Source organism: Pelobates fuscus, chromosome 4, assembly GCF_036172605.1.
Source record: "Pelobates fuscus isolate aPelFus1 chromosome 4, aPelFus1.pri, whole genome shotgun sequence".
NCBI classification, from domain to species: Eukaryota; Metazoa; Chordata; class Amphibia; order Anura; family Pelobatidae; genus Pelobates; species Pelobates fuscus.
The window spans coordinates 1541313-1566083 of NC_086320.1; the positions used below are offsets into that span (position 1 = coordinate 1541313).

At 43.5% G+C, this 24771-nt stretch overlaps 1 protein-coding gene across 2 annotated transcripts in view; it reads left to right on the plus strand.

Moving 5' to 3' along the window:
• LOC134608233 (CD5 antigen-like) overlaps nt 1-24771 on the plus strand; it is a 515634-nt gene that overhangs the window by 323591 nt on the left and 167272 nt on the right. For both annotated transcript variants that reach the window (XM_063450897.1, XM_063450898.1), the window contains exons 4-5: nt 16223-16519; nt 23905-23961. In XM_063450897.1, the coding sequence (XP_063306967.1) occupies nt 16223-16519; nt 23905-23961 (354 nt within the window). The remainder of the gene's footprint in view (nt 1-16222; nt 16520-23904; nt 23962-24771) is intronic.

Consider the following 24771-nt stretch of genomic DNA (forward strand, 5'->3'; position numbering starts at 1 on the left):
GAATTTGTACTTACCCCCTCCTCTGGGTGTCCCGGTGAGGGTAGTTGGGGATCTGGAAGGGCTGTCCAGCATCCCTGTAGGTCAGGCACAGAGACCACGGTCCCATCTGCGCCGTCTGGAGGATTGGTGTCTCCCCTTGTTGGGGGAAGCTGCCGTTGGGGAGAGGGGGTGCTGTGCTCCTCTCCTGGAAACACAGGCTGCCGCTGGAGAGGGAGACCGCCTGTCTCCACTCCCTTACCATGGTCCTGTTGCTGTAGAGAGGGACCAACTGTCTCTGCTCTCTGTAGGACACACTGCTGCTGGGGGGGAAGAACGGCACCTTCGGCCCCCTGGGGTACACACTGCCGCTGGAGAGGGAGACCGCCTGCCTCCGCTCCCTTACCATGGTCCTGTTGCTGTAGAGAGGGACCAACTGTCTCTGCTCTCTGTAGGACATACTGCTGCTGGGGGGGAAGGACGGCACCTTCGGCCCCCTGGGGTACACACTGCCGCTGGAGAGGGAGACCGCCTGTCTCCACTCCCTTACCATTGTCCTGTTGCTGTAGAGAGGGACCAACTGTCTCTGCTCTCTGTAGGACACACTGCTGCTGGGGGGGAAGGACGGCACCTTCGGCCCCCTGGGGTACACACTGCCGCTGGAGAGGGAGACTGCCTGTCTCCACTCCCTTACCATGGTCCTGTTGCTGTAGAGAGGGACCAACTGTCTCTGCTCTCTGTAGGACACACGGCTGCTGGGGGGAAAGGACGGCCCCTTCGGCCCCCTGTAACTCACGCTGTTGTTGGGGCGCAGGGACGGAATACTTTGCCCTCACTGCCCGATATTCGGCTTCCATCTGCAGATACTCCGCCAGTTCTCTCCTTATTCTTGGTACCATTTCCTCGGTTAGAAGGGACCCGTAGATATCCAACCGCCGCTTCAGCATAGCGTCAAACTGTACGTGACTATACCAATAGTCCAGTTTGGCTGGGTGTTCCCAGGATGCTGTTCCTCGCCCTAGGGAAGCCATCCTGTTGTAGCCAGGGGCGCTGCCCAATGGCTAGCGTTGCCCTCAATTGTAACTCCAAACGTTACCCGTGTCTCTGAGCTGCTTCTCCTCGCACTAGGATGCCATCCCACCGCTGCCACCACTGTAACGGAGCTCCGTGTACCCCGACCGAGTACCCTCCGTTGATGGATGCTCCTAGCGCTCTCAGAGGACTCCAAGCACTGCAGACGACACCACAACCACCGCAGACTCCACAACCGCCGTAGCTTAACTGGAGCCGCGCCGTCTTCCGTCCACCCTGGAATGAACCTTCAGCATTCAGGAACGTGTGGGGAAGATCTCTCCTCCTGGAGAGCATATCCGGAACAAGCTCTTAAAAGAGCTAAGTGATTAAGAGCTCAGGGGAATATGCAGCGCATAGCAATCCCCAGTGTGATATAGCAGTTCCCTCCAATAACGAGACAAGGCTACGTATTGAGGGTCAGAAGAGGTCTGAGGACTGGAACACCCAGCCTGCTTTTTATTAGGATCAGGTACATACAGAACACTCCCAGGGGGAGGATGAAAACAACCAATAATACAGATGGTAACACCCCCACGTCTCCTCCCCTCAGATAACTACATAACCCAATTAAAATGTCCACATTTTTCCACCAGTTCTGGATGTACCCCAAAAACAGGGGGTACAGCTTTAAATCTGGTAGCGCTGGATAGCTCTCCTTCAGGGGGACAATATATCCAAAAATCACCCCATTCGGATGTACAGTTCGGGAGATACAACGTTCCAAAGTTTTGACCGACCGCACAGACCAACTAGCCGAAATTAGTTCCATGAGTTTTGGCCTTGCGGTCGGTCTCCGTTCGCACGGTAAAAAGGTATGATACTCTGGCCATCCATGCGAATCGCGGGGTTCGCTGGAATCCCCATAGATGATTGCATATAACTACCGAACGAGGGGACGTTCGGTAGTTTCCGTACGAACTTATGGAGGTCTGGAGGATTCAGCGGTGTTCGCCTGTTTGCGTATCCGTTTTCAGTTCCATGCGGTTACAGGCAAACACCGCTGTTCGCACACAAGATGGCCGCGAACACGTGGAAAAGTCCCGAAATGGCGGCCACCTATTCAGAGCACAAAGAATTCGCATGAAATCATGCGAACGGCTGTATTCTCCAGTAATGGCATTCTCATGCACTATATTCGCCTAAATCCCCTGGCTGTTAGGTTATATTAGCAGTCCAAACCTACAGCATAGATAAAGGGAAAAAGACAGTCTAATACAAGTCCATATGCCGGAATACAGGGTTTGCAGTGCAATATAGTCCAGGACCATAGTCGCAGGGAAGGAGGCGGGCAAGCAGGCCTCTCCAGGACAAAGTGGCGAAGGGCACTTCGTCACAGTCTCAATATATGGCTGCAATTTAATTGGTCTCAATATATGGCTGCAATTTCATTGGTCTCAATATAGGGCTGCAATTTAATTGGTCTCAATATATGGCTGCAATTTCATTGGTCTCAATATATGGCTGCAATTTAATTGGTCTCAATATATGGCTGCAATTTCATTGGTCTCAATATAGGGCTGCAATTTAATTGGTCTCAATATATGGCTGCAATTTAATTGGTCTCAATATATGGCTGCAATTTAATTGGTCTCAATATATGGCTGCAATTTAATTGGTCTCAATATATGGCTGCAATTTAATTGGTCTCAATATATGGCTGCAATTTCATTGGTCTCAATATATGGCTGCAATTTCATTGGTCTCAATATATGGCTGCAATTTAATTGGTCTCAATATATGGCTGCAATTTAATTGGTCTCAATATATGGCTGCAATTTAATTGGTCTCAATATATGGCTGCAATTTAATTGGTCTCAATATATGGCTGCAATTTAATTGGTCTCAATATATGGCTGCAATTTAATTGGTCTCAATATATGGCTGCAATTTAATTGGTCTCAATATATGGCTGCAATTTAATTGGTTTCAATATATGGCTGCAATTTAATTGGTCTCAATATATGGCTGCAATCTAATTGGTCTCAATATATGGCTGCAATTTAATTGGTCTCAATATATGGCTGCAATTTAATTGGTTTCAATATATGGCTGCAATTTAATTGGTCTCAATATATGGCTGCAATTTAATTGGTTTCAATATATGGCTGCAATTTCATTGGTTTCAATATATGGCTGCAATTTAATTGGTCTCAATATATGGCTGCAATTTAATTGGTCTCAATATATGGCTGCAATTTAATTGGTCTCAATATAGGGCTGCAATTTAATTGGTCTCAATATATGGCTGCAATTTAATTGGTCTCAATATATGGCTGCAATTTAATTGGTCTCAATATAGGGCTGCAATTTAATTGGTCTCAATATATGGCTGCAATTTAATTGGTCTCAATATATGGCTGCAATTTCATTGGTCTCAATATATGGCTGCAATTTAATTGGTCTCAATATATGGCTGCAATTTAATTGGTCTCAATATATGGCTGCAATTTCATTGGTCTCAATATAGGGCTGCAATTTAATTGGTCTCAATATATGGCTGCAATTTCATTGGTCTCAATATATGGCTGCAATTTAATTGGTCTCAATATATGGCTGCAATTTAATTGGTCTCAATATATGGCTGCAATTTAATTGGTCTCAATATATGGCTGCAATTTCATTGGTCTCAATATATGGCTGCAATTTAATTGGTCTCAATATATGGCTGCAATTTAATTGGTCTCAATATAGGGCTGCAATTTAATTGGTCTCAATATAGGGCTGCAATTTAATTGGTCTCAATATATGGCTGCAATTTAATTGGTCTCAATATATGGCTGCAATTTAATTGGTTTCAATATATGGCTGCAATTTAATTGGTTTCAATAAATGGCTGCAATTTAATTGGTTTCAATATATGGCTGCAATTTAATTGGTTTCAATAAATGGCTGCAATTTAATTGGTTTCAATATATGGCTGCAATTTAATTGGTCTCAATATATGGCTGCAATTTAATTGGTCTCAATATATGGCTGCAATTTAATTGGTCTCAATATATGGCTGCAATACAGCTTCCGCTCGGAACCTTGACGCACCATCCTCCTCCAGCTTAGCTTCGGGCACCTCTCAAGATACCACTCACCCGCCTGCAGCCACCACCAACACTAGCACCACAGCCGCTTCACTTGGTATGTCGAGGAGTTATTTACACATCCATTTGAAGAAATGAGTGATGCGCAACCATTATTGCCAGAGGATGTAGATAACAGGGATATGTCTCAGTCAGGCAGCATTACACACGTACGGTGTGATGATGATGATGTTGTACCCGCTGCTGCTTCATTTGCTGAGTTGTCAGATACAAGTGAAGCGGTTGATGATGACGATGCGTCCATGGATGTCACGTGGGTGCCCGCTCGGCAAGAAAAAGAACAGGGTGAAAGTTCAGATGGGGAGACAGAGAGGAGGAGGAGGAGACGAGTGTGAAGCAGGGGGTGGTCGTCGCAAGGAGCTAGTGGCACAGTCAGACAGCATGCATCGGCACCCGGGGTCAGCCCGACAGCACGCCAATCAACGCATGCTGTGTCCACCACCAGAATGCCGTCATTGCAGAGCTCAGCAGTGTGGCATTTTTTTTGTGTGTCTGCCTCTGACAACAGCGATGCCATTTGCAACCTGTGCCAAAGGAAACTGAGTCGTGGGAGGTCCAACACCCACCTAGGTACAACTGCTTTGCGTAGGCACATGATCGCACATCACAAACGCCTATGTGATCAACGCATGAGTACAAGCAGCACGCCTACTCTAAGCCGCCATCCTCCTCCTGGTCCAACATCTTCAGCCACGTCAACCACTGCTGTCCTCCTTGCCCCCTCTCAACCATCCGCCACTCCGTCTTTCGCCTTGAGCAGTTCCCGCTCATCTGCCCACAGTCATGTGTCTGTCAAGGACATGTTTGAGCGTAAGAAGCCAATGTCACCAAGTCACCCCCTTGCCCAGCGTCTGACAGCTGGCTTGTCCGAACTATTAGCCCGCCAGCTTTTTACCATACAATCTGGTTGAGTCTGAGGTGTTCAAAAAATTTGTAGCTATTGGGACACCGCAGTGGAAGGTACCCGGCCGGAATTTCTTTTCACAAAAGGCAATCCCCAACAATAGGAGAGCGCACTAATAAGTATAAATGTGGATAAAATAAAGTAAGAATATGATAGTATAAATTTCAGCAGCTAGACATAAAGCAAAACTCCTTAAAGATCATGCCCTAAGTGTATGAATAAAAAATGTCAGCGCTATATACGGTAGTCTAACAATGAGGCAACCTATAGAAAATGTGCAAAAAAATCAAATTTCTGTAAATTAGTGATATGAATATAAGAACACTTAAATCCCACAGTAAGTTAGACTTGTGCACAAAAATTAATTAAAAGAAAAACTTGCTTAAGAGTCCATACAGTCCATACAGGTGTCTGTCAAGGACATGTTTGAGCGTAAGAAGCCAATGTCAGAAAGTCACCCCCTTGCCCAGCGTCTGACAGCTGGCTTGTCTGAACTATTAGCCCGCCAGCTTTTACCATACAAGCTGGTGGAGTCTGAGGCGTTCAAAAAATTTGTAGCTATTGGGACACCGCAGTGGAAGGTACCCGGCCGAAATTTCTTTTCACAAAAGGCAATCCCCAACCTGTACTCGATTGTGCAAAAGGAAGTCATGGCATGTCTGGCACACAGTGTTGGGGCAAGGGTCCATCTGACCACTGATACCTGGTCTGCAAAGCATGGTCAGGGCAGGTATATCACCTACACTGCGCATTGGGTAAACCTGCTGATGGCTGCCAGGCATGGAATGCATGGCTCTGCAGAGGAGTTGGTGACACCGCCACGACTTGCAGGCAGGCCTGCTGCCACCTCCTCTACTCCTCCTACTCCATCCTCTTCCATAACCTCCTCGGCTGAGTCCTCTTCTGTTGCTGCATCTTGCTCCACATCAACAGCACCCCCCCAGCTCCCCAGGTACTATTCCACATCCCGGATACGGCAGTGTCACGCCGTCTTGGGTTTGACTTGCTTGAAAGCAGAGAGTCACACCGGACAAGCACTCCTGTCCGCCCTGAACGCACAGGTGGAAAAGTGGCTGACTCCGCAGCAACTGGATATCGGCAAAGTGGTTTGTGACAACGGAACAAATTTGTTGGCGGCAGTGAAGTTGGGCAAGTTGACACATGTGCCGTGCATGGCACATGTGTGTAATCTGATCATACAACGCTTTGTGCATAAGTACACAGGCTTACAGGACGTCCTGAAGCAGGCCAGGAAGGTGTGTGGCCATTTCAGGCGTTCCTACACGGCCATGGCGCACTTTGCAGATATCCAGCGGCGAAACAACATGCCAGTGAGGTGCTTGATTTGCGACAGCCCGACACGTTGGAATTCAACACTCCTAATGTTCGACCACCTGCTCCAACAAGAAAAAGCCGTTACTGAATATTTGTATGACCGGGGTGCTAGGACAGCCTCTGGGGAGCTGGGAAGGCACCATCAGCGACATCATACCATTTGTTTTCTTCCTGGAGCGTGCCCTGCGAAGAGTGCTGGATCAGGCCGTAGATGAGCGTGAAGAGGAAGAGGAAGAGTTGTGGTCACCATCACCACCAGAAACAGCCTTATCAGCATCGCTTGCTGGACCTGCGGCAACGCTGGAAGAGGATTGTGAGGAAGAGGAGTCAGAGGAGGAATGTGGCTTTGAGGAGGAGGAGGAAAACCAACCACAACAGGCATCCCAGGGTGCTCGTTGTCACCTATCTGGTACCCGTGGTGTTGTACGTGGCTGGGGGGAAGAACATAACTTCATTGAGATCACTGAGGAGGAGGAACGGGAAATGAGTAGCTCGGCATCCAACCTTGTGCAAATGGGGTCTTTCATGCTGTCGTGCCTGTTGAGGGACCCTCGTATAAAAAAGGCTGAAGGAGAACGACCTGTACTGGGTGTCCACGCTACTAGACCCCCGGTATAAGCAGAAAGTGGCTGAAATGTTACCAAATTATAACAAGTAGGAAAGGATGCAGCATTTGCAAAATAAATTAAAAAGTATGCTTTACACAGCGTATAAGGGTGATGTCACAGCACAACGGGAATCTAACAGGGGAAAGTAATGGTGAAAGTGAAAGTGAAAGTGAAAGTAATCCTCCTCCTCCAACGACCACGCCGGCAAGGACAGGACGCTTTAAAGACGTGTTGTTGATGGAGGACATGCGGAGCTCCTACGCATCGCCACAGCCCTTCGGGATCCACCCTCAGAACGACTCGACCGACAGGAAGCAGACTACCTCGCCTTAACTGCAGATATCGACACTCTGAGGAGCGATGAACCCCTTGACTACTGGGTGTGCAGGCTTGACCTGTGGCCTGAGCTATCCCAATTTGCGATAGAACTTCTGGCCTGCCCCGCTTCAAGTGTCCTGTCATAAAGGACCTTCAGTGCAGCAGGAGGTATTGTCACTGAGAAGAGAAGTCGCCTAGGTCAAAAAAGTCTAGATTTATTTAGCTTTATTAAGCTGAATGAGGGATGGATCCCGAAGGGACTGACAGTGGGCGATACATTCGACTAAAAAAGGCCTGATGAGATGAGCTGCCTTGGGCTAAAAATGGTGACCCTATGTAGGAGGAACAGTCCCTATTCTGCTCTGTGTCTGTGTGTATCAGGGTCCCTGAGGACAGGTGTCAATCCATATCTGCCAAGTGACCCTATGTAGGAGGAACAGTTCCTATTCTGCTCTGTGTCAGTGTGTATCAGGGTCCCTGAGGACAGGTGTCAATCCATATCTGCCAAGTGACCCTATGTAGGGGGAACAGTCCCTATTCTGCTCTGTGTGTATCAGGGTCCCTGAGGACAGGTGTCAATCCATATCTGCCAAGTGACCCTATGTAGGGGGAACAGTCCATATTCTGCTCTGTGTCAGTGTGTATCAGGGATCCTTAGGATAGGTGTCAATCCATATCTGCCAAGTGACTCTATGTAAGAGGAACAGTCCCTATTCTGCTCTGTGTCAGTGTGTATCAGGGTCTCTGAGGACAGGTGTCAATCCATATTTGCCGAGTGACCCTATGTAGGAGGAACAGTTCCTATTCTGCTCTGTGTCAGTGTGTATCAGGGTCCCTGAGGACAGGTGTCAATCCATATCTGCCAAGTGACCCTATGTAGGGGAAACAGTCCCTATTCTGCTCTGTGTGTATCAGGGTCCCTGAGGACAGGTGTCAATCCATATCTGCCAAGTGACCCTATATAGGGGGAACAGTCCATATTCTGCTCTGTGTCAGTGTGTATCAGGGATCCTTAGGATAGGTGTCAATCCATATCTGCCAAGTGACTCTATGTAGGAGGAACAGTCCCTATTCTGCTCTGTGTCAGTGTGTATCAGGGTCTCTGAGGACAGGTGTCAATCCATATTTGCCAAGTGACCCTATGTAGGGGGAACAGTCCCTATTCTGCTCTGTGTCATTGTGTATCAGGGATCCTTAGGATAGGTGTCAATCCATATCTGCCAAGTTACCCTATGTAGGGGGAACAGTCCCTATTCTGCTCTGTGTCAGTGTGTATCAGGGTCTCTGAGGACAGGTGTCAATCCATATGTCAAGGTGTCAATATGTCATATGTCAGGTGTCAATCCATATCCATTGTGATTTAGGAATGTTAGGTGATTTATGCCCTTTATGGATTAAAACCAGACTCTGCATCAACTGTGTAATTTTCCATGGGAGTTTTGCCATGGATCCCCCTCCGGCATGCCACAGTCCTGGTGTTAGTCCCCTTGAAACACTTTTTCCATCACTATTGTGGCCAGAAAGAGTCCCTGTGGGTTTTCAAATTCGCCTGCCCATTGAAGTCAATAGCGGAAAATTTTATGTTCGCAACATCACTAGTGCTGAGATCCCTGTTGCTATATTAGAGTCGTATACATGGTTAACTGTTACTTCACGCCTGTGAAGAAGGGTATATCATAATATACAAGATTGTGTTAGCATAAGTATCTGAGACCGGGCATATCAGGTGTGGGATTCTAGAGCAGGCTGCATCATGTTATGTGAAGCAGACATAATGCTTATTGGTAGAGCTTGCAAAACTACTGGCTAATATACAAAGCTAAACAGTTGCTAGGCTAGCATGAATAGTAAAAACAGTATGTTTTTGTGCACGATTAAAAGATAATCATAGTGTGCCTGCATGAAAAGCTTTAAAGCTAAGTATCAAAATAAAGGGTTAAGATAACGAAAACAAAAACATTTGAGATTGAGACATGCTGATAAGTGAGTAGTACCACCTATAGGAGTTCTACTGGCCACAGACTATGCATGCTTAATAGTGTGCTTAGCATTATTTAAGGAGAACAGGGAAACAGAGCCCATTACTCTCCATGGTTTAAACTGAGTCCTGTGGTCATCCAATGCCTGTTGCCAGCGGGCCGTGCTGAGGCAGGTGATCAGGGTCTTCAGGACCATCACGGGCTGTATATCTCGTAGCTGTCCACCAGCTCCCACCGTTATATACTCTCCTCACTGCGTTCAGACTGAGTCTTCAAGGTTCCATAGAGCGCTGGACCGCCTGGGTGCTGGAGCTGCATGCAGGTAGGTGAGGTCGTCAAGATCTCCATCTGGCAGGGTTTCTCCGTGTGTGAGCCCTGTGAGTTGGCTTCTTCACTGGTGCAGGCTGCGTGGGATACTTGCTCTATTTTGCTCTCAGTCTAGGAGAGGTACAGGCTTTCTGTACAGAGCTGGAGGCCTCCGTGTTCTCGGCTACAGTGAGTGTGAGTTGTTGCTGGCAGGACTCAATCCGGGTCCAGAATGCTGCACACAGGGCATTGAAAGCTGCCTGAAACTTGAGTTCCCAGTGTAGCATATGCTCGGTTGGTGCGGCGGCCATCTTAACTCGCCCCTTATCTTTGAGGTGAATATAGGCTGGTATGCCTGGGAGATGTAGTAGCGGTCTCTGGAGGGGACCGGTATATCCCCCACCGGTCCAGAGACGTCAGGAGAGCAGCCGTCTTTCCCAGGCCGCAAAGTCAGGGGTCGGCAATACGGTGAGTAGCGACACGATTTTAGCATTGGTAGGTTCGCCAGGATGCCACTGTTTATGCGATTTCGTTTGTGCAGTCTGATCTGCAGATTTGCGGGCATTTAATGCTTGAAATCACTGCTTGGAGCAGGAGCTCGCAAGGCATGCGTCTGCTCTGCTCGGGTGTCAGGCCCAGCCATCAGCAACAGATCATTTAAACAGTCAGTCACTTATATTGGCACAAACTATACGAGCTTGGGACACATTGAAAAAAAGACTGAAAATTTCCCACAAAATAATCAAATCATGCCATCTGGCTGCTTTGGAAGATAATATGCAGGACATCTCTTTAAATAACTGGTCTAAACACCAATGGAGTATCAATGATATTTTACAAATAGACCAACTATTACCCTTTGCTGAAATTAATACCAAACTCCATTTACCAAATAAAGAAATTTTTTCGTCTTTGATCTTAGAATTATTTTTTTTATAAATAAAGCTCTATTAAGAAACACATGCAAAATGGTAACTCTAATTCAATCAATTTTTAACTACACTAAAGTAAAAAAAAATAACTTCCAAAGCAACTAGTATAATATTGTTATCAGATCTAAAATCCCTACTCATTGTTGATAAATGAAAAAAAGATTTAGAAGTGGAAATCCGAATGGTGTTGTACTCTTAAAGATATACGAAAATATATCCATTGTTTGAACTTAATACAGGATAATGTATAAATGGTATTGGACGCCATATAAATAGAACGTCAATACAGGATAATGTATAAATGGTATCTGACGCCATATAAATAGAACGTCAATACAGGATAATGTATAAATGGTATCTGACGCCATATAAATAGAACGTCTATACAGGATAATGTATAAATGGTATCTGACGCCATATAAATAGAACGTCAATACAGGATAATGTATAAATGGTATCTGACGCCATATAAATAGAACGTCAATACAGGATAATGTATAAATGGTATCGGACGCCATATAAATAGAACGTCAATACAGGATAATGTATAAATGGTATCTGACGCCATATAAATAGAACGTCTATACAGGATAATGTATAAATGGTATCTGACGCCATATAAATAGAACGTCAATACAGGATAATGTATAAATGGTATCGGACGCCATATAAATAGAACGTCAATATAGGATAATGTATAAATGGTATCTGACGCCATATAAATAGAACGTCTATACAGGATAATGTATAAATGGTATCGGACGCCATATAAATAGAACGTCAATACAGGATAATGTATAAATGGTATTTGACGCCATATAAATAGAACGTCAATACAGGATAATGTATAAATGGTATCTGACGCCATATAAATAGAACGTCAATACAGGATAATGTATAAATGGTATCTGACGCCATATAAATAGAAAATCTATACAGGATAATGTATAAATGGTATTGGACGCCATATAAATAGAACGTCAATACAGGATAATGTATAAATGGTATTTGACGCCATGTAAATAGAACGTCAATACAGGATAATGTATAAATGGTATTTGACGCCATATAAATAGAACGTCAATACAGGATAATGTATAAATGGTATCTGACGCCATATAAATAGAACGTCAATACAGGATAATGTATAAATGGTATCTGACGCCATATAAATAGAAAATCTATACAGGATAATGTATAAATGGTATTGGACGCCATATAAATAGAACGTCAATACAGGATAATGTATAAATGGTATCGGACGCCATATAAATAGAAAATCTATACAGGATAATGTATAAATGGTATCGGACGCCATATAAATAGAACGTCTATACAGGATAATGTATAAATGGTATCTGACGTCATATAAATATAACGTCAATACAGAATAATATATAAATGGTATCTGACGCCATATAAATAGAACGTCAATACAGGATAATGTATAAATGGTATCGGACGCCATATAAATAGAACGTCAATACAGGATAATGTATAAATGGTATCTGACGCCATATAAATAGAATGTCATTACAGGATAATGTATAAATGGTATTTGACGCCATATAAATAGAATGTCAATACAGGATAATGTATAAATGGTATTTGACGCCATATAAATAGAACGTCAATACAGGATAATGCATAAATGGTATCTGACGCCATATAAATAGAACGTCAATACAGGATAATGTATAAATGGTATCTGACGCCATATAAATAGAACGTCAATACAGGATAATGTATAAATGGTATCTGACGCCATATAAAAAGAACGTCAATACAGGATAATGTATAAATGGTATCTGACGCCATATAAATAGAACGTCAATACAGGATAATGTATAAATGGTATCTGACCCCATATAAATAGTACGTCAATACAGTATAATGTATAAATGGTATCGGACGCCATATAAATAGAAAGTCAATACAGGATAATGTATAAATGGTATCTGACGCCATATAAATAGAACGTCTATAAAGGATAATGTATAAATGGTATCTGACGCCATATAAATAGAATGTCAATACAGGATAATGTATAAATGGTATTTGACGCCATATAAATAGAACGTCAATACAGGATAATGTATAAATGGTATTTGACGCCATATAAATAGAACGTCAATACAGGATAATGTATAAATGGTATTTGACGCCATATAAATAGAACGTCAATACAGGATAATGTATAAATGGTATTTGACGCCATATAAATAGAACGTCAATACAGGATAATGTATAAATGGTATCTGACGCCATATAAATAGAACGTCAATACAGGATAATGTATAAATGGTATCTGACGCCATATAAATAGAACGTCTATACAGGATAATATATAAATGGTATCTGACGCCATATAAATAGAACGTCAATACAGGATAATGTATAAATGGTATCTGACGCCATATAAATAGAACGTCAATACAGGATAATGTATAAATGGTATCTGACGCCATATAAATAGAACGTCAATACAGGATAATGTATAAATGGTATCTGACGCCATATAAATAGAACGTCAATACAGGATAATGTATAAATGGTATCTGACGCCATATAAATAGAACGTCAATACAGGATAATGTATAAATGGTATCTGACGCCATATAAATAGAACGTCAATACAGGATAATGTATAAATGGTATCTGACGCCATATAAATAGAACGTCAATACAGGATAATGTATAAATGGTATCGGACGCCATATAAATAGAACGTCAATACAGGATAATGTATAAATGGTATCTGACGCCATATAAATAGAACGTCAATACAGGATAATGTATAAATGGTATTTGACGCCATATAAATAGAACGTCAATACAGAATAATGTATAAATGGTATCTGACGCCATATAAATAGAACGTCAATACAGGATAATGTATAAATGGTATCTGACGCCATATAAATAGAACGTCAATACAGGATAATGTATAAATGGTATCGGACGCCATATAAATAGAACGTCAATACAGGATAATGTATAAATGGTATCTGACGCCATATAAATAGAACGCCAATACAGGATAATGTATAAATGGTATTTGACGCCATATAAATAGAACGTCAATACAGGATAATGTATAAATGGTATCTGACGCCATATAAATAGAACGTCAATACAGGATAATGTATAAATGGTATTTGACGCCATATAAATAGAACGTCAATACAGGATAATGTATAAATGGTATTTGACGCCATATAAATAAAACGTCAATACAGGATAATGTACAAATGGTATTTGACGCCATATAAATAGAACGTCAATACAGGATAATGCATAAATGGTATCTGACGCCATATAAATAAAACGTCAATACAGGATAATGTATAAATGGTATTTGACGCCATATAAATAGAACGTCAATACAGGATAATGTATAAATGGTATCTGACGCCATATAAATAGAACGTCAATACAGGATAATGTATAAATGGTATCTGACGCCATATAAATAGAACGTCAATACAGGATAATGTATAAATGGTATTTGACGCCATATAAATAGAACGTCTATACAGGATAATGTATAAATGGTATTTGACGCCATGTAAATAGAACGTCAATACAGGATAATGTATAAATGGTATCTGACGTCATATAAATAGAACGTCAATACAGGATAATGTATAAATGGTATCTGACGCCATATAAATAGAATGTCAATACAGGATAATGTATAAATGGTATTTGACGCCATGTAAATAGAACGTCAATACAGGATAATGTATAAATGGTATCTGACGCCATATAAATAGAACGTCAATACAGGATATTGTATAAATGGTATTTGACGCCATATAAATAGAACGTCTATACAGGATAATGTATAAATGGTATTTGACGCCATGTAAATAGAACGTCAATACAGGATAATGTATAAATGGTATCTGACGCCATATAAATAGGACGTCAATACAGGATAATGCATAAATGGTATCTGACGCCATATAAATAGAACGTCAATACAGGATAATGTATAAATGGTATCTGACGCCATATAAATAGAACGTCAATACAGGATAATGTATAAATGGTATCTGACGCCATATAAATAGAACGTCTATACAGGATAATGTATAAATGGTATTTGACGCCATGTAAATAGAACGTCAATACAGGATAATGTATAAATGGTATTTGACGCCATATAAATAGAACGTCTATACAGGATAATGTATAAATGGTATTTGACGCCATGTAAATAGAACGTCAATACAGGATAATGTATAAATGGTATTTGACGCCATATAAATAGAACGTCAATACAGGATAATGTATAAATGGTATTTGACGCCATATAAATAGAACGTCAATACAGGATAATGTATAAATGGTATTTGACGCCATGTAAATAGAACGTCAATACAGGATAATGTATAAATGGTATCTGACGCCATATAAAATCTCTAAGATGGTACACAGACCAAAATCCTCACTGTTGGCGGTGCGGATGTTTGGATGGATCCTTCTTACACATATGGTTGTACTGTAAATTGGTAACACCATTATGGTCATGGACCTGCGTATTATTTAACGCTCTATCTAATTTAAACCTAAAAAGAGAACCTGATGTGGCCCTACTACATTTAAAATGGGCTTTATCTTCTATATCGTAAAGATGTCTTTCTATATGTTGTTTTTTAGCTACTAAAATCATAATAGCTAGACAATGGCAATCAAATCTTCCTTTCCAAAAGAAACATTGAACAGACCAATTTACATATCAACTTTGCATAGAAAGAGATTTACATGGTTCTTCTTTATACTCAGTTTTATATATTTGTATTGTCACACAGGGGATCCTGCAGGGTCTAGCAAGCTATTAACAAAGCTGGAAATAGGAAATTATAAATAAAACAGACTGTACAATACTGGAAGTGTAAACATTAGATGACTCTTTACAGGAAGTGTTTAGGAAGGTTGTGTAAGTCACATGCAGGGAGGTGTGACTAGAGTTGCATAAACAAATTGATTTAACTTTTAACTGGCAGAGAATTGAGCAGTGAGGCTGCAGGGGGCATGTACTATAACCACTTCAATGAGATTAAATTGTTTAACACTGAATGGAAGGAATATGCCAGGGATCTCTAGGCACTATAACCAGTTCAATAAGATGCTTATAGTTATAGTGCCTACAGTATCATTTTAACAGTACATTTTTTTTTTTTTATTTCAATAAAACTAGCAGGGTTTGAAAAGGGTAAATTAAACCTTATGGCATTTCCATTCTGTGGACCGAGATAAACACCAAAACTGCTAGAAATGCCTTCCTGAACATGTTGGAATCGGAAAGAAGAAAGTGTGTGAACTTACGTGGGATCCAGAGGACGCCACTCCCCTTCTAGAGAGCCAGAAGCTCTCTGCACTGCGACATCCATTGGTGCAGGGCTTAGCTTATTAAACTATTTGCAGATGGTTTGACTACTTAGCCTTAGAGAGCACCATGGCACTCTTGGTACCATGGAGTGTTCCTTTAACGTAAAGAGATAACGTTGCTTCATTCATAATGTGTGGCCAATGTGTCAGCATCCTCCCATGTTTAGAAAATTAAAACATGTTCAGTCTGCCAAGCTTGCCCACTGTACAGATAGACACAGAGGAAGATGAGCATCTGTGCTCTGGATAACGTGCCTCAGAATTTACTATTTTACTAACCATGGCCAGTCTTTCTTTGCAGATCATAAAGCGGTGCGAGTGTCTGGTGGTGCAGACAATTGTTCTGGTCGTGTTGAAGTGTTCACGGATGGAGTGTGGGGCACAGTATGTGAAGATCACTGGTTTGAAGATGAGTTTGCAATGCTCTGCAATACCCTGGGATGTGGGTCTTTTGTTCGTAAAACGTGCCATAACCACTCTCTCAGCACCTACACTAGCTTCATCTGTAAAGACACAGCCTCACTTTGGAATTGTTCCATTTATCACAAAAACCACAACATTTGTAAAGAGTCCAAGGCCTTGGGAGTCGTCTGTAAAGGTAATTTGAGTTCCTCTCTCTGGTTTGTAAATTGTATGGTCAGTGTTATATTTTCTGTAGTTAATATTAACAGCTAAAATTAGTCGCCATGATCAAATGTAACGAGACACTCTAAGCACCATTACCAGTTCATTCTAAATGTTAAGTTGTTATGGTACAAAGAATCTGCAAACCTGTTTTCAAGTGGTTTACCAAAAATCATGGCTTTCCTGACCAGGACAGCCCTGTCAGTTTTCGTGGCTTGGTGAAAGCTAGGTGAATATTAGCCTATCCAACGTTAGATGACAATGATAGGCTGAGAACACAGAGCAAATTAGTGCTGACAGCACAACCATTGGATTCTGTAAATCAGAAGTAAGGAACTTATCATTGATTGGTAGTTGTGCTTCTTTGCATGCAGAAGGATCCAAGGGGCATCTCCTCCGAATTATCCCTAGACATCTGTTTCAGGAAATCAGTGATCTATGTGCATGAGACAAACTCCGTCTGTACACAAGACACACTGTACACCTTTATGATGCAGACTTGTCCTGCATCATAAAGCCCACTCAGCAAGTTGGTCTCAGATCACTGGTTTGAAGATGAGTTTGAAATGCTCTGCAATACCCTGGGATGTGGGTCTTTTGTTCGACTTTCTGCTGAAGATGTTAAAGTGCAAAGTCTGTCATGGAATTTATAGCTTCCCTGTAGGATCATCTCAGTACCACAGCATAAACTCATGGAAGTTAATCCATTCAACACACAGTACTATCGATTCTGGGGGCATTTGTATTGGATAATAACCTCACAGTGTCCAGCAGGTGGAGTAGGATAGGGTTCATCTTACAAATTCCGTAATGTTAGTGGAAATGGCTGTCTCAAACATGGAAACTCCCCTACTGGTTTCCACAACCAAACGAACCAATGGTGACTAGTCCATAAAGGTTCAAAACAATGAAGTCATCTTGTGATGTATGACTTGAAATCATTGCACATAAAAGGAATAGACAATAATAAAGAGCACTCAAGGTCACTTGTGTCACACTTTTATTGGAATTACAGGCAAATGAAACAACATTTTGATCTCCACTGAGATCTTTGCTACGGTTAAGCTATTACATGGATTAGGGGTTAGTTAGCCCCGGGTCTGATTGCATCGATGTCTGCAAGACACTGCTGAAGCTGTAAGCACCTGTCGCATGGCCTCTATACCACCTTCATGTGGGATAACGGTGTATAGGCTTTTTACGTCCATAGTAATTAGGATGGGCTTATCATCCAAAAATCTGATGTTATTGATTTTGCTCAAGAGTGTAGGTGTATCCTTAATGCAAGTTTCTAATTGTTCAATTGGTCCCTTGAACAAAGAATCAAGCCATTTGGCTAAAGGTTCTAAGATTCCTTTGATTGCAGACACTATTGGGCGTCCTGGAGGTCTTTGAGCATTCTTATGGATCTTCGGGATGCTGTAAATGATGGGACTGTGTGGATGCTTCTGGTTGAGAAACTGAAACAGATCAATATCGATAAAGCCCGCTCTTAGGCCCATCGAAAGAGTATCATATATAATGCACTGGAAATCTGCAGTAGGATCATGATCCAGGAGCTGATACGTGCTTGTGTCCTGTAATTGACCTTTCAACTCGTTGGCATAATCAATATAGTCCATTAGGACTATACCCCCTCCTTTGTCTGCAGCACGGATAATAATAGATTTATCTTCAGCTAAGTTTTTAAATAGTTTGCGTTGGTGCTTTGAGACATTCTGTCGTCTATTTATAGACTTAGTTATTGCCTCCTGTGCATCTTTGTTGGTCAATGATAGAAAAGTTTTAATTGAAGATTTATTTGTTGAGGGATCAAAAGTTGATTTCAGCCAAAATCTTTCTTTCATTTCATCATTGGTCGTAGTAGCAGTAGTGGTATTAGCTTTATTAAAATATTCCTTCAATCGAAGGTTCCTGCCGAACTTGAACCATTCCACCTCCCACTTGAATTGGTTAGCATTGGCCGTGGCGACAAACGATAGTCCTCGACTTAATAAATCAACTTCTTCTTTGATTAACGGCCTGTGGGACAAATTAAATATGGGAATTATTTCTTGTGCGGTGGCTTGCCTTTTGGCTTCCCTTTTGGTTGGCCGACCTCTTCTGGTTCTATGCTTCCTTTTACCTGGCTCCTGGTTGAGGTGCCCGTGTCTGGAGTCCCTAAAAAAAGTGGAGGTTGGGATGTAGGTTCATTAGTATCATTATCGGAGGCGGATTCGCCTGACGTGGTGTCAATGGTGACTATTCTGGGTTTGACAATTCTTTTACGCTGTCTTCTCGGCCTTTGTGTACTATTTCCAGTTAACCACCTGTAGACCCTATGGTCCTGGTAGTCTTGTTGAACTTTCTCAAATTTCTGCTTCTTGAACCTGATTAATTCGTTCTTGTACTTTAACAGGTCCTCTTGGAGCTTGTGTTGTAATTTCTGCCCCTCCACAGAAGCTAAAAATACGGCATGCTCAGCTTCAATTTCCAGAATGTTCTTATCCACATCAACCAAATCCTCTCTGACATCTTTAATAAGGATGAGCATCATGTCCAATGATGCTTTGTTGAGGACCATAGTCCAGTCTTTACAGACCTTAGCCTTACCCCTACCTATGGTAGGTACATTAAGTACTCAGAATCCTCTAGGGATCCTTTTGGCCTTATAGTAATCTGAAAGAAAAAGACTGTGCATATCTAAATCAATTCGTTTCCTACGTAGCTTAGAAAGTTTTAAATAAATATCCTTAGCAGTTAGATTATGTGGCAATTCCAATCCAGTCTGTTCCCACGGGATATTTTCCTCTTGGGTAAATTGCATAGTGTCTGCTTGTTCTGAATATGCTCCAGCTTGGAATAAAAATTCATCCATGATAGAGGTTTAGTTAATAAGTCCAAATACAGTCAACAAGCTACCGATATTATATTTTGGCTGAATTAAACATCTATTTGATTTACGGGTTAAATTGATATTTACTGTGGTGAAGGCAAAGTATATTGGCAACTAGGCATGTGCATGGGAAAAAATTTCGGTTCGGTTCGGCATTCTGAAATTCGGGATTTTTACAATTCGGGACTTCGGAAATTCGGCACTTCAAGACTTCGGAACTTCGGCAACTTCCGAACTTCGGCACTTAAGCACTTCGGAAATTCAGCAACTTTGGCACTTCGGCACGTCGACACTTCGGAATTTCATGACTTCGGCACCTCGGGACTTCTCTTGCAGCCGCTTGGTAGATAACTCCCTAATTCCCATGGTATTAGGGAGTTATCTACCAAAAGGTTGAAAGACCTAAATTGGTCTTTCAGCCAAATTTACTAATACTAAGTAAAAATTACTTAGTATTAGTAAATTTTGCCCCTACTCGCTATACCGCGAGTAGGGGCATGTCTATTAAACAGTGAGCAGCCTGTGACTGCTCACTGTTTAAAAAAAAAAGTACCCCCCCGGCCCCCACCCCTGAGCGGCAGGTGGGGGCCCTAATGTAAAATGATGGGGGGGACCTAATGTCCTCCCCCCCGGACCCCACCCCTGAGCGTTGGGTGGGGGCCCTAAATTATAATAAGGGGGGACCTAATGTCCTCCCCCTGGCCCCCACCCCTGAGCTGTGGGTGGGGGCCCTACAGTAAAATAAAGGGGGGAACTAATGTGGGTGGAGGCCCTAAATACTAATAAGGTGGGGGAGCTGTGGGTGGGGGCCCTAAATACTAATAAGGGGGGACCTAATTTCCTCCCCCCTGCCCCCACCCCTGAGCGGTGGGTGGGGGCCCTACAGTAAAATAGGGGGGGGGGGACCTAAGGTCCTCCCCCTGGCCCCCACCCATGAGTGGCGGGTGGGGGCCCTAAATACTAATAGGGGGGGAACCTATTGTCCTCCCCCTGGCCCCCACCCCTGAGCGGCAGGTGGGGGCCCTAACGTAAAATGATGGGGGGGGGACCTAATGTCCTCCCCCCCGGACCCCACCCCTGAGCGTTGGGTGGGGGCCCTGAATTATAATAAGGGGGGACCTAATGTCCTCCCCCTGGCCCCCACCCCTGAGCTGTGGGTGGGGGCCCTACAGTAAAATAAAGGGGGGGAACTAATGTGGGTGGGGGCCCTAAATACTAATAAGGTGGGGGAGCTGTGGGTGGGGGCCCTAAATACTAATAAGGGGGGACCTAATTTCCTCCCCCCTGCCCCCACCCCTGAGCGGTGGGTGGGGGCCCTACAGTAAAACAGGGGGGAACCTAATGTCCTCCCCCTGCCCCCACCCCTCAGCGGCGGGTGGGGGCCCTAAATACTAATAAGGGGGACACCTAATGTCCACCCCCCTGGCCCCCACCCCTGAGTGGTGGGTGGGGGCCCTAAAAAAAATGTTGTCCCCCCAGGTGACTAGGGGTCCCTAAACCCCTAGTCACCCTCTCCCCCCCAATAAAAATTATCCCCCTACCTACCCCCCTCACCTTAAAAACTAATGGGGGGGACCTTTAACTAAATACCTGTAAAAAAATAAAAATAAAACTTACCACTCGATGTTTTATTTCTTCTAAAATCCAAAAAGGCCAAATAAAAAAACATAATAACCGACGCAATTATAAAAAAAAAAAAAAAAAAAAAAACGAGCGCAAAAAATAATAATCCATCTTCACCCATGGAGGGCTCCGCACAGACTGAGCTCTGCAGGGCGGGGGAAGGCTTATAAAGCCTTGCCCCGCCCTGCAATTAGGCTCAGAGCACTCTGACTGGTGGGTTAAAGGTCCCCCCCTCATTACTTTTTAGGGTGAGGGGGTAGGTAAGGGGATAATTTGTATTGGGGAGGAGTGGGTGACTAGGGGTTTGGGGACCCCTAGTCACCTGGGGGGGATTTGTTTTAGGGCCCCCACCCGCCGCTCAGGGGTGGAGGCCAGGGGGGAGGACACTAGGTCCCCCCCCTCTTATTTCAATTAAGGGCCCCCCACTATTAGTATTTAGGGCCCCCACCCGCCGCTGAGGGGTGGGGGACAGGGGGAGGACACTAGGTCCCACCCCTCTTATTTCAATTAAGGGCCCCCACCCACTGCTCAGGGGTGGGGGCCAGGGGGAGGACATTAGGTCCCCCCCCCTTATTAGTATTTAGGGCCCCCACCCGCCGCTCAGGGGTGGGGGACAGGGGGGAGGACCCTAGGTCCCCCCCTTATTTTACTGTAGGGCCACCACCCACCGCTCAGGGGTGGGGGCCAGGGGGAGGACATTAGGTCCCACCATATTATAATTTAGGGCCCCCACCCACCGCTCAGGGGTGGGGGCCAGGGGGGAGGACATTAGGTCCCACCATATTATAATTTAGGGCCCCCACCCACCGCTCAGGGGTGGGGGCCAGGGGGGAGGACATTAGGTCCCCCCCTTATTCTGATTTAGGACCCCCACCCACCGCTCAGGGGTGGGGGCCAGGGGCTCGGGAGGGGGGAACTTATTTTTTTTTCTTTTACAGGCTGCTCACTGTTTACTAGACATGCCCCTACTCGCGGTATAGCGAGTAGGGGCATCATTTACTAATACTAAGTCATCTTTACTTAGTATTAGTAAATTTGGCTGAAAGACCAATTTAGGTCTTTCAGCCTTTTAGTAGATAGCTCCCTAATGCCGTGGGAATTAGGGAGTTATCTACTTATTCATTCCTGTCATTACATTGACAGGCTAAGTAACTTGCATTTTATATGAATGAATGTTACTTGATTGTTGTAAGTGTTGCAAATGCTTACAGCTGAATCCTGGCTATGTTTGTATACTTTTTATTTAAAATTGTATACAATGTAACATTCTTCTTCTTTCACTGGGTAAGTATATTAGTACTTAGGCAATACTCTGTGCTTCGGAACTTCGGCACTTCGGCCCTTTGACACTTTGGAACTTCAGCACTTCGGACCTTCGGAAATTCGGTAATTTCGGAACTTCGGAACCTCGGCACTTCGGCAATTCGGCACTTCGGCAATTGTCCGAATGCATATTCGGACCGAAACGAATTGCACATGTCTATTGGCAACAAGCTAGAGAAATGTTTTAAGGAAAATGTTAATTGTGTGTAGCCTTGTTTGCGCAGTCACCCCCTATTGCTTTTTACGGACTGTCTGACAGACCAAAATGGGCAGAGAAGCTGACATTACAGTAATACTGTTGTGTAACTACTAATAGTATATTATCACACAGTAATACTGTAATGTTATAAACCATGAGAGAGAGAGGCTGTACCACAATTATCAAGAAACTATTTCAGGCTTAATAGTTTCAATTTTATAGTGAAAACTATTTTAAACATTCAGTGCGCACAAAATTTTGGATCAAAAAAAATATTTTCCTCAAGAGCAAATTTCTGCGCACACCGACTTAAGAAAAATGAGTTTGAGCTACGTTTGCTCTTAACCTGGGTACATTCTGGGGCTGGTGGTGAGTGGGAGCATTGCTCCGTGGGCTCTTTACCTGGGTACATTCTGGGGCTGGTGGTGAGTGGGAGCATTGTCCGTGGGCTCTTTTACTGGGTACATTCTAGATGCTGGTGGTGAGTGGGAGCATTGCTCCATGGGCTCTTTACCTGGGTACATTCTGGATGCTGGTGGTGAGTGGGACTATTGCTCCATGGGCTCTTTACCTGGGTACATTATGGATGCTGATGGTGAGTGGGAGCATTGCTCCATGGGCTCTTTACCTGGGTACATTCCGGATGCTGGTGGTGAGTGGGAGCATTGCTCCATGGGCTCTTTACCTGGGTACATTCTGGATGCTGGTGGTGAGTGGGACTATTGCTCCATGGGCTCTTTACCTGGGTACATTATGGATGCTGATGGTGAGTGGGAGCATTGCTCCATGGGCTCTTTACCTGGGTACCATTTAACAGCACGACCAGACCCCATGCTTAACGTGCTCACCGGGTGGCCCTAAGTGTATTGGCCACCCGGTGAGCCCCCCTAGAGTATGGGCCCCGGTGCAGCCACAATACCAGTACCGCGGGCCAATGGTTGGGGGGGGATATTTTTATGCAGGCTATGGGCAGTGGAGCCATGGACCCCCCAGGAGTAACTGGGCCCTGGGCAGCTGCCCCAATTTCCCCGTGTTAAACACGGCCCTGGTGGGAGCATTGATACGTGGGTTCTTTTTCTGCGTATATTCTGGATGCTTGTGGTGAGTGGGGTCAGTGATTTCCCCGAGCTCTCATTATAACCAGGGCTGGATCAGGTTCCATGAGTGTCCAAGCTGGGAGAAAGATTGATCACCATTTTACAGCAAGCACGCATTTAGTAGGCGGTTGTTGTGTATTTACTTTGCTGAGTCCCCGATGCTGATAGTTTTGTCCTTTAATTATATGTTAAATGAGAAAATGAGAAAATTATTATATTTATTATATTTTGCTCTTTTTTAGGTTCTTTGGAGACAGAAACATCAATTCCAACAAAAACATCAATGATAACAACAGCAAGTACGGCTGGAAACATGAAATCAATAAAATGCACAGAATTATTCAGTGAAGTGAAGGTTGCTGGGAATTCAAAGTTAAAGGAACAATATAGTTTTAGGAATTCAAAACTGTATTCCTAACACTATAGTGTCCCTCTGCCACCGGACCCCTCTGGACACCCCAGTCAAGAAAGGGTTAAAAAAAAAATCCTTTTTTTTCACTTACTTGATTCCAATGCCAACGCTGCTGGTTTGGGCTCCTCCTCCTGTGACATCACGAGAATGGGCACACACCCATTAGGCCTTCCCCATAGGAAAGATTTGACTCAATCTAGAAGACGGCCACTAGAGGATGTTTCACTAAAACTACAATGTTTTACATTGCAGGGCTCAGGGGGGCAAGGACACTGCACCCAGACCAATAAGATGAGATGAAGTGGTCTGGGTGCCTACAGCATCCCTTTAATTTCAAAATGTAATTAGAAATCTTCACCCGGTTAGTTTTGCTTTCCATTTTCTTAGATTGGTTTTAACTTTAAACATCATGTTGAATTCCAACCAATCCTCACTTTAGAGAATAATGCTGAGAAACTGACAATTATTGTGAGTGGATTGTTACAGGGAACCTTATAGACATCAGGGACAATCCCAATGTATACATCACATCCTGGTCAGGTGTTCCTACTCATATTAAGTACAGATAACAGATGGTAATTTGATGCATATTTATTACACTGTTAGGGTGTTGGGGATAGGGTGGTAGTGTTAGAATTAGGGTAGTAGGGCTAGGATGGGTTAAAGTTGTAGTGTTAGGATGGGTTGGAATGTTAGG